At 31.7% G+C, this 11,783-nt stretch overlaps 1 protein-coding gene and 1 pseudogene across 1 annotated transcript; both read left to right on the top strand.

Annotated features, from left to right (window-relative positions):
• The first annotated feature begins 256 nt into the window (after positions 1–256).
• Positions 257–1,523, top strand: LOC113002199 (uncharacterized). The gene has a single exon (XM_026129313.2). The coding sequence runs from the start codon at positions 450–452 to the stop codon at positions 1,287–1,289; it is 840 nt and encodes a 279-aa protein (XP_025985098.1). The 5' UTR covers positions 257–449; the 3' UTR covers positions 1,290–1,523.
• Positions 1,524–5,361: 3,838 nt separating this feature from the next.
• LOC100815620 (GDSL esterase/lipase At1g29670-like) lies at positions 5,362–11,415 on the top strand (annotated as a pseudogene).
• Positions 11,416–11,783: the final 368 nt, after the last annotated feature.

Genomic DNA, 11,783 nt, shown 5'->3' with positions numbered 1-11,783 from the left:
CACTAAATATATCAAAGACCTAAAGATGGTAAAATATTTTTTATGCATATTCTACTACCACCGCGACTTCAATAAATGATCTTTATTTCCCTCAACCAATTTAAAGTGAAAATTGCTAACTTAAAGGCCTTTTTACGTACTCTTCCATAATAATCCAAACAACTTTTGCAGCACAGAAATGAAAAACTTGTGAGTGAAACCCTTCCTCACCCATCACGTGAGAGCTATTAATAGTCTCATCTAATTTCACTTGACTAAAAATATGCCTCCATTCAGTGCCACACCACACCGCTCCCCATTCACTCCATTCACGTTTCAATGAGTTTGTGTTGCTCTCTCCGTTCTATACTAAAGAAATCTCAAAACCCCATTTTCAGAAATCATGCAGAAGCATACACATAAGCACTTCTTCTCATCATCCTTTTCTTATCAGAACTACTCACACATTGATGAAGGACATGCCCTTCTTTTTCCTCAAGAACTCCTTAGGAGCCAAGATGAAGAAAGGCATCAAAACCTTCTGCAACAACAACGGTTCAACCTCCACTCTCAACCAACAAAATAGCCACAACAACAACAACTACAGTGATTTCACAAGCAAGGTAAGCTCATCAAACTCACCAACCCTAGAGGATCTAATACTACAACTAGAGTTGGAGGAAGAAATGGCTAGAAAATCCAAACTTAATAGTGAGTATAGTGGAATAATGAGGGGTAGGATGTCATGTGTGAACAACTCTGACATACTGAGATCTGCAAGGAATGCATTGAATCAGTATCCACGGTTTTCGCTCGATGGAAGGGACGCCATGTACCGGTCTTCTTTTGGGAACATAGAGGGAATAAGAAGAAGATCAGTTTGTAGTGAGACAAGTTTTGATTTAGATAATAATCATAAGGGTGTGTGTTGTTTGCCTCCAACACTGGCTGGGGAGAGTGTGGTGTGGCGAAAACCCGGTGTTGTGGCGAAGTTGATGGGTTTAGAAGCCATGCCGGTGCCCATAGGTAGCAGCAGAAGATCCTGTGACAATAATAAAGAGAAGTTAAGTGCTGTTGTTAGAAGGCAGAATCTAATAAGGAGGAGATTTGAGAGGCATGACTTGGAGAGAAAGCTACTAACAATGGAGATGCAACATCAGAGTTATGGTTATCATACTAATAATAATAATAATAACATTAGAAGACACAACAAGAATAACGGTTGTTGCTCTAAAAATGGGAATTGTGTTATGAAACCGGTTGCTCTAGAGGCTCTGGCTGGGGGACCTGGAAGGAGATCATATGCTTAATTAGGCCTATAATTATATAATAATACCTAATTACTCTAAACAAACCTTTTCTAATCTACTAATTAAGGTTTTTCTTTTATGCTATTTGTTAGTTATGCAAATCCAAGTACAATGCTTAGTAAGGCTAATAATGACACAAGTCTGGTTTGTTTTGTTGAATTTACCCCTTCAATCTTTCTCTTGCTGTATGTACATACACACGGAATAATAACATCCTAGCTTGTTCTTTCTGACTATGTATGTAAAATGTAAATTTATTTATGTGAGGCGCAGTTCATGAAAGAGATTAGCTATGTCATCTTGTCTGATGTCCAAGATAGATTATATGTATTTGATACGAATTACCATTGATTGACATTGGTATTTAACGTTTCTTAATTATTAAATGGAATCGTATTGAACTAAGGAACTTAGTGCATAAAGAAAATATGCCTAGTGTTCTTGGTATAGATATTGCCATCACATGCGCATGACACAATTAATGGCAGAACCGAACAGCATTACCGCTTATTCGTACACGGATTTCCTGTTCTACGCTTTTAGGTAGTAAGTTAATTTTGTGCACTACTTTTTAAGATTCAACTATGGTAAAATCTCAAGCTCGTCCTCAATTTTTTTGAGAAGAAATAGCGAAAGCAAGAATTAATTCTTTGCGACTCGACAAAAAAAAAAATGCTCGGTACCATGTCAGGAATTAATTCTTTTGAAAATTTAAGCAATTACATAAAATTCTAAGCAACCAAACCGAGTCTAGTGGAAAAGGTTCATTTTTCACAATGTAACTAACCTAAGGTTTAAATTCTTTTGAAAAATATATTCATATTTAACGTTCTACCATACTTCAAACATGATTATGTCCCATAAAGGATGTATGTACATAAAAAAATTAGATTAATAATTTTAACACTATTTTTTGCCTTTTCTCCCCCCTGCAAAATGCAATGCAAAGCAACTAGAAAGATGAAACTTTGTATTCATCTGTCCCCTGGCTTTGTCTCTCTCGGGAAGAACCAGGGGCTTAATTAGCAGGTTCTTTTTTCTTCTTAACTGTTTTTTTAATATAAAGATTAACTGTTGTTAACTAACGTTGGTTGGATATTTATGAAATATTGAAGTTTTCATACTACTTTAATAGAGAATAGAAAACAGAAGAGTTAGAAAAAAATAATCTACTTGTCATTAAATTACTGGGACCACATCAAGATTAGAAGGATATCAATCATTTCTACTTTGATACTTGTAGTACTGAAGGAATCATAAACGCAGCTGATTTTTTTTTATAATAAAAATGAGTAATTTTGCAAAACTATTTACTACAATATGGATATTTTAAAAAATTATTTACATGTAGGAGTGAGTTTTATCAAACTAGAATTTAGGAGTTGTCGCTTTGAATGAAGTCTTGTGTTTTTCGTTTGTTTGTCTTGTAGTAGAAGACATACTATTTTAATTAACACCTTCTTTTCAGGTGTTTTGTCAGTGTAAGAGACAACACCCTATGTGTAACTAACAGGAGACATCACTCCGGTATGCAAAATACTAGGAATGGAGTGTACCAAGATAGCACACGTTTCTTGTTGCATGTCAAACAAAAAACATAAGGTCATTTATGGTGATGTCTCATGCATCATACGTGGCAAAAATAGGATAGATAAATAGTTTTATAGAACACCCACTTTGATAATTAATTTTGTGAAATAACCCATTTTGATAAAAAAAAAAGGTTTATAAAGCTCTATAAGGCCTCAACAAAAATAGCTCCATAAGAAACATTTATGATGTTTGATTATTATTTTTACTATTAGCATCAAACTGAGACCAAATTGATCAATTTTATGTGCTTGTTTTGTTTGGTCATGATCAAGAGAACATCAATTACTTTTGTCTTGATTATTTTAAATATATATATTGAAATATTGAAAATATAAATTAACTTTTGGAAGGAAAAAGTATATTAAGGTAATGTTTACGCGCAGAAAATTTATTTTATATAATAATATTAGATGTTTTGAAACTATAAACTCATTAGTTTATTTAAATTTTTTTATCCATATTATAAATGCTTAGGCCCTTTAGCGTGCGTATCCAAAAGGAAGCTTGCTGGTATATTTAAAAAAATATATACTTGTATAAAATGATTTTTCAAATACTTTCATGTCAAATAAGTTTTTTTTTTTAAAAAAAAACTTAACCTTTTAAGTAATAATTATATCACTGTAAAAAAGTAGTATTTATGTCAAATAAATATGCGAAACATTTTTTAAAAATATGTGAGGTTTTTTTTTTTTGAAAAAACGTAACCTAATCTGATCTATTTCTGCAGTTGAGTAAGAGAGTCTAAATTAATTATATCTCCAGTTCTCCACACCCCGGTCCATTTGATCCTCCTTCAAAATTTGTTAACCAAATCGGCAAGTTGTACTAGTCGGCTAAACTAGTTAAATGTCTGATTTAATGGCTTTTAATCAAATATCTAAATACGAATTTAACCTTTAGGTGCAAACAAACCATAGTCCATTACTTGAATAGCCTCTTGTTTCAGTTCTAAAGTATTAATTTGACTTAATTAAATTTTAATATATTTATTATGATCAGTTGACGATTTTGATATTTTAATGACTTTTGGTTTGATGGTCCTTTTCTTAATAGATTTTGCTTTTTCCTGGTACATGAGCAACAGTATTTAACAATAGTGACGTGTCTTGGTTCTCATTGGACCGCTTCGTCTATTTCCAACCCTTTTGAAAATATGCACATTAATTTAATACAGTGATCGAAATAAGCATATACGTACGAAATTGATTTGGATATTTTTCAAAGCTCACCAAAGATCACATAGTAGGGCCTGTAGCTCTTCATGGAGGTAAAAACTTGCAACAAGAAAATTGTTCTAACACCTTTTACTAATCACATTAATGCAGGCCCTGGATCTGACCCACAAGTAAATTAATAATGAGGCAAGTCCTTGTGTTCAACTTTCATAAAAAGGAAGATTAAGTAAACTGGAATAGAGAGCAAATTATATTATCAAGCAAACACACCATCCTCGAGGGAATATACATAGTTTGGGATGCATCATGCAACCATTTTTAATAAGGGACATAGTCACAACAAACACAAAATTATAAGATATTGTCGTTCATGTCACATATATAAACTAATTGAGGTTTGGAAATGACATGAAGAATTTAAGCTCTAAGTTAATATCCACACCACTGTAGTAATATCCACCAGTACGTATGCAGACTCCTGCGTGTATCAATGGGCCAAATGGTTATGAAAATCCCACAGGGATGATGATAATTGATAAATTAACTTCAGACAACACAAACTCTTAATAGGCAGCTTATATTCAAGCCATTTAAAAAAAAATCACATACTTTCATTATTTATATTTCTTTTACAAATTTAATATATAGATTAATTTGATTTTACTTCCTGAAGAATTCTCCTTAAAATATATTCTTACCTACATAAAAGACAAGATAAAATGTCAAGTCAGCCGAAAACTATTCATTTAAAGAAATAGTGGCCGCAACTGGTTTAATTTGATATGTTTAAAAGATTCTTCAAAATATATTATCATAAATATGATTAAAAAAATTTCACTCTATAAGAATATTGAATTCCTAATCCTTCTCATAAAAATATTTGTTCAGAAACATGCATGATTAGAACAATATTATTTTACTATAATATATGTTAAGAGAATTTATACCAAGCATAAATTCTTCCCCACTCAAGATTCTTAAAATAACTCTTCTACCAAACATCAGAAGGAATTTTTCTCTGAATTAAATTTTGCATAACTAATCACATGCACATAAGATAAAATAAAAATTATTTTCCAATAAATTAAAATTGCACCAAGTAACTAAAATTGAAAATCGTATATATGGATACTTTTTGTACCACTCATCATCATCCATTTAAATTTAATATTATATTAACAATAATTAATCCACATTAATTTATATAATTTAAGATTTTTTCTCATAAAAACATTCTTTCACCTATATATATACGTTTTCGACCTAGATAATCAATTTGACCACAACATAAATTTAAATCAATGGGTACACGTCAAGGAAACAAACTTCCCGCTCAATCTCATACCGCAGAAGATAGCATTTCAGCTGAATCACTCTCTTTTGCATGCCTAGTTTCTATTCAGGACCAGAATCCAAAGCCCCCTATCCCTAACCACACCACACACTACTACAAGGTAAGCAACCGAGACTTAGATTTTGAATTTTCCACCATACAAGAAGACCTAAATTCTGGTGCCAATCCATTCAAGATTGCACCTGCTGATGTGCTCATTTCCAATGGAAAAATCAAACCATTTCAACCAAATCGACCTATCATCACAGATCACCCCATTTCCTTAAGATCATTACTTGCAATTGATCATGTCAACAGCAAGATGTCAAGTGTGCAAGCTAGGAAATATGATGAGCAACGTGTCAAAGCAAGAAATCATAAAAGCAAGGAAAGGAGTGTGATCACAAAAACATGGTTTGGCCACAAAGTGTTTAGGTCTTTTCTTTCACCATGCAGGAAATGCCAAGCTACTCAGCCAGGCGTCATTAAAGGACAAAGTGTGAAATGAGAAAAGCTCAACATACGTGCTCACATGAAGCAAAAAATGCCATGGGGTGTTTTTGCATTTCAAAGCAGTAAAGATTAAGACATTAATGTTGTTCTTTGGATGTTAGTGTTACTGTAGGTTCTCGGTTTTTATGAGTTCGATTTTAATGTAATGAATGTCAAGTATTTTTATATTGAGACACAACACGATCAAAGATTGCTGACTATTTTTGGTGTGTTTGATTTGTCGATGAATCACAACCAACATTAATGTTGTGTGAGAGATAAGTTCATGTTTAATAATCATTGAAAATTGGAAATCAAAGGAAAAAAACACACACTTTGGCTTGCTACCATCTTCTTTATCTTTAATGCATGCCTCAAATTAAGATAAAGCACATCAAGATATCTATATTTAATTTATATAATACTTTACATTCATAAATGTCTTATATGTTTAGATATAAATGTCTTGCTAAAATAACGAAAACACTGGCACATGTCGAATGCTTCTGCGCTACGCACTAGAAGAAGTTGAATATGTATTTCTCACTTTCAGAAGGTTACAAAGATACTACATCATATCAAAAGTTACAGTTGGATGTCTTAATTTGTATCAAGTATGGGAGATAGAATCCACGTAATACTAAAAATTCTTCTACCATACACCACAAGAATTTTTAACATTTAATTTGCTAAGAATTTTAGCTACTAATAAATTTAATTAGTTGTTAATTTTAAACTAATTAACTTTGTATTAACTACTAATATTATTTTCCTGATTAAAATTAAATATTAATTTATTCAATATTAAACTTTACCAAATTAATTAACACGCATCTCTACTCAACAATACTCTCATTCTCGCATTTTCCACATTAATGATTTAATTTCTTGCACATTCTCCAAACAATATTAAACAACTCATGGTAGACTATTCTAGGGTATTTACAATTCTAAGCTACCAAAAAGAACTTAAGATTTATTTCTAAATTTCTCTAAAAAGAAATTAGCCCACTGAACTCGAATTTCTTCCAAGCGACTATCGGGCGGTTGTGTGGCATCCTCTAATATCTACAACATAAAATAACATAACTTTAGATCATAAAGAATAAAAACAAATAATTAATGTAACTTGTTAAAATAAAAAATTATATTACTTTTAATTATATCACAAGCTTGTTAAAGAAACTAATAAAATATTCTTCTGAGGATTCTAGGATTGTAAACTACTTACCTTGGGTAGGATCCAATGAAGGTTCCTTGATTTTGTCGTGGACCTATCACCCATCACATTATTTATGGATAAAGCACGGATTAAAAGAAACATTAATATAAATTACAAGATTAAAACTTAACAATATAAAAAAAGTAGAAAGCAAATTCATGTGTTACAAATTAAAGCTTACCCTTGTATTATGCCTTCCAATTCAGCGTCAGGCTTCTTGTGCAAAGAACATAATCATACGGCAACATTTTTCGTAGGACAAAGAATCAGGAGCTGCCAATGAGAACTGCATTATATTGGGGAACAATTAGTGACAATGCATACATAATTTAACTGTAGTTGTTAATTTGTACTTACTCATGTATGTAAGGAGCTAGGTAAAACCGCTTTTTTGATGATTGTATCCATCCATGAATGTTGTTCTGAGCCTCAACTCTTTTATTCCCCGTCTTTTGTATGTTTTGAGGTTCAAGGAATCCATATAGCTAGGTCACCATGCCCCAACTGTTGACGTATTTTATCCATATACCTATAATGTAAAAATAAATATTAAATATTGTAAATAAATGATAGTAAATTAGCTAATGAACCGCTGATTAAAAAAAATAGCTAATGAACCTAGAATAAGCATGTACTTACAACATCCACAAGTGTATAACTGCAATATTAAGCATCGCACGGTGTTGTACTATTTCATATATATCTTGGACTGCAATGTACAATGTAAAATTATTCACGACGAAGACACTTGCATCACAATCCACATGGAATGTCTGGTCCTTAAGTACTAAGGACTTTGACGCATCAACCAAGTTAATAATGGGATCACTTTTGGGTTTCGACCTATTGATAGGTGGAAACCGTTTCTTTCGTCCCTCAGTATCCTAAACAATAATCACAATTTAATATTAGTTCACACTAATATTGTACGTATATTAGTAAATTCAATTATTAATAAAGAGAAACATAAGTCAAGGAAATACCATGGATGAAACAATAGTGTCAGATTCATGTGAAAATTGTGTTTCTCATTTTCCATCGTGTTTTGGTCTGGTTTCTGCCTTCCCATCACCAGAAGACAAGTCCTTTCCCACATCATTATCATTCATGCCACATCAAATAAAGATGATACCAAGATAAACTATATAAGTGAAGAGTAATCTTCACCTTACAAGTCGGTCTTTGTAGGGTTAAGTTAAACTCATAAAAAACTCACCTTCTGACATGGTCTGTTGAAAGTCCTACATGACAGAAGAGTCATGAAATAAAAATGAGGGATAGAAGGGTGTGTTGAATCCCACAAGACGGAGGAGCCATGAAGTAATTATCTTTATTCGATGTGGGACTTCAACATGTTTCATTTTTTCTCATGAGTCTTCTGTCATATAGAATATATGGTGTGGGTTAGAGCAAGAAATATGAATATACACTTTTTTCACACCTTTTCTCTTTTTTCCTTTTGGAGTCAGAGTTATATCTGAGAAGTGATAGCATGGTGACCACTAAGAAAAGTCCTGAATTTAATGACCACCACTAACCATACGCATTCGGTGTATGAAAGATAAGCAAGTTAAATATTGAATCTCAATTCTCGTTCATTTTTGCATCATCTCCAAACACTACATTATTATTATAACGTGGTATCGCATCACTTTTAGAATTTGCTCCTTAGTTTTTTTAAAATATTATTGCATAATATATAATATAACTAATATTTGGCACAATAACTATTTATGCTAAAAAAAATAGTTTTTCGATTTTTCTTTTTGAATTTTTTTTTTCATAATATACAAAAAAAATTATCAAAATATACAACTCCCCTATTATTTATTCCAATATACAACTTTACTATTCATAGTGTAAATTCAGGTTATACCCAAATTTACAATGTGATTTTAAAAAAACTTGTAATTTGGTGTTGAGAATTCGGGTCCCCGAAACCCGAATCCTCAAAATGGTTTTTCATTTTTTATTTTAATTTTTTTTAAAATATATATATATATATATATATATATATATATATATATATATAAAGGAAAATAATAAAATTGGAGAAAAATATAGTATAATTTTTTAGTTATGATATAGGTAGTTTTAAGTTAAATTTATGTGTCGTTGACAGTTTTTTTGTTATGTATGTTAATTAAAAAATGAGAAAATTAGTTAGAATTATTAAAATAAATTAAAAAACATAATGAATAAATAATTGATCTTTCTTATATAATAGAGATAAAATTAAAAAGTACGGTGACTAAGATGATAGACAAGAATAATAAAACATATTAAAAAATATAATTGCAACACAAATATGACAAAACTAATGATAATCTGAAAGATGTTGTGCAGGAAACATGTCTTCTTCCATTTCGGTTACTGGTTTGTTCAAAATAAATAAAATTTCTATTAGACAAAGTCGTTTCCAATAGTTGGATTCTACTAACACCTTTAACACGTCTTAGTCATTTTTCAATTTTATTATTTCATATTCAATTAAATTTTAAGAATATTTAGCATGGTCTGGTTGTCGAAAGAAGAACAATCTTCTAACCACCTGTGATTCGTGAATACAAAGTCCCATTAGCAGGCATGCATCATCTTGATTATTGACCACCTTACGAAGGGCCACAATTGCGTGTCAATCCAGCCATGAGGAAAAATAAAAAAGATTGACCAAAATCTACAAGAATACGAATCAATATGGATGAGAGAGAAAGAGGTCAATCAAAACGGTATTTAATCTGCGGGCTAATTGGTCATTCGAAAAATAGTTCCCCTGTCCTCAAAGTTCAAGTCAAACAAATTAATTTTTTTTATTATCAATGTATTTCATTTCACATCATTCATAAATTAATAAAGTTCACTAGCTAAAACTCACCTTAAAGGTAAAGTAATTTCAATTTTTTTATTAGAAAATCAGCTATTGATATTAGGTGTATATACACAATATATAATGGATATATTACTTAATTCATCCTCTCATGCTAATGGAGCCAAAACCTTACTTAATTTTTAATTGAAGGGTGAGGATATTAGCTTGGGATTGCAGTTGCAAAATCATAAAGTCATAGTTTCCCAAATCACTCAGAAACTTGGAGGCCCTGACCAAGCACAACACTACTAAATAAGTGCTTATATTATGTGAATATAGGCAGCAATGACTACTTAAACAACTACTTCTTACCGGAGCATCACCCATCAAGTCGAACGTATTCTCCTGAACAGTATGATGTGGCCCTTGTCCAAGAATATGCAAGGAATTTAAAGGTATTATTTTTCTTCAAATTCTAGAAAAAGGTAATATCAGAAACAAGTTTTAGTATAAAATACACTAAAATTTGTCTCTTAAAAAAAGGATCAGAGGTAGTATAACATTTATAATATATATGATGCACCAAATTAATGGTTAGTTATCTACTTTTGTTGTTTCTATGTGCAGGATTTGCACGCACTTGGGACAAGGAGGTTTGCCTTGATAGGCCTGGGACTTATAGGCTGCGTTCCACATGAAATCTCTATTCATGGGAAAAATGGGTCAATATGTGTTGACGAGGAAAATAGAGCAGCACTCATTTTTAATGACAAGCATAAACCAGTAGTTGGTCGTTTCAATAAAGAATTACCTGATGCCAAATTTATCTTCATTAACAGTGCCGTGGTCTCATTACGAGACTCACAAGATTTCAATACCTCAAAGTTACTAGGTAACAATTATTTTTTCTTCTTCTTTTCATAGCCAAAATTATAGTAGTACTAAGATTCAATTGATGTATATACCAGCAAGTATGGATTTTGTACAATTTTCTGTGCCTGTATATTCAAACTCTTATTCATCTAAAATGGTTTTGACGTATTTGTTATTTCCTCGTAGCAGAAAGCTTGTAACATGCATATATAATGTATCTTTGTACTTTCCACAAAAGATTGGCTAAATTGAATTTGTATAATTGAAACTATGAGCAAAAGGATGCACATGCATCACTTCAATTTTTACTATTATGTTAATACAATTATGATCATATGGTTTTAAAAAACTGAAGTAATAGATATGTTGTTTATTAAATATATTAACTTTCGTTGGTGGCCCCATGTAGGAATTTCAGAAGTTGCTGTGTGCTGCAAAGTGGGGCCGAATGGGCAGTGTATCCCTAATGAGAAGCCATGCAAGAACAAAAACCTACACGTATTTTTTGATGCATTTCATCCAACTGAGATGACCAACCAGCTCAGTGCAAGAAGTGCGTATAATGCTCCCATTCCAACTCTCGCACCCAATGGATAGATATCAGTCATCTTGTTAAGTTAAAATGAAGATGGAAACTCTTACAAGCGTCTTTATTTACATATGTATCTGATTTTTGCCAGAACTTATAATAATCATATTGTAGCCGAAGGAGATTAATTGCAATCAATTATTGGAATTTCATTTGCAATATTACAGTGTTATATATATCTATTTCATGACATACGTATCGGTGTACTTTTGTTCCTGCAGATCAGTAACTTCTTTATGATATTGTCATTGGATATATGAAGTTCACATGCATTTCGAAAGCTTTTGTGACTCCTCACAAAAGCTACAGCTGTTGCCCTAGCCTTTCGTTTCCTATCTAGTGCTTTTGTTTGACGTCGAAGAGTTTGCATGTGCAGCAAAGTATACAAACCATTTTAATTGTTAA

This window comes from Glycine max, chromosome 7, assembly GCF_000004515.6.
Source record: "Glycine max cultivar Williams 82 chromosome 7, Glycine_max_v4.0, whole genome shotgun sequence".
Lineage (NCBI taxonomy): Eukaryota > Viridiplantae > Streptophyta > Magnoliopsida > Fabales > Fabaceae > Glycine > Glycine max.
Note: the sequence above shows the minus strand (reverse complement) of the source record. Positions and strands in the feature narration are given on the sequence as shown.

What these genes read in the sequence shown, in the direction of transcription:
- LOC113002199 (XM_026129313.2), top strand. Translation starts at nt 450, where the DNA reads ATGAAGGACATGCCCTTCTTTTTCCTCAAGAACTCCTTAGGAGCCAAG.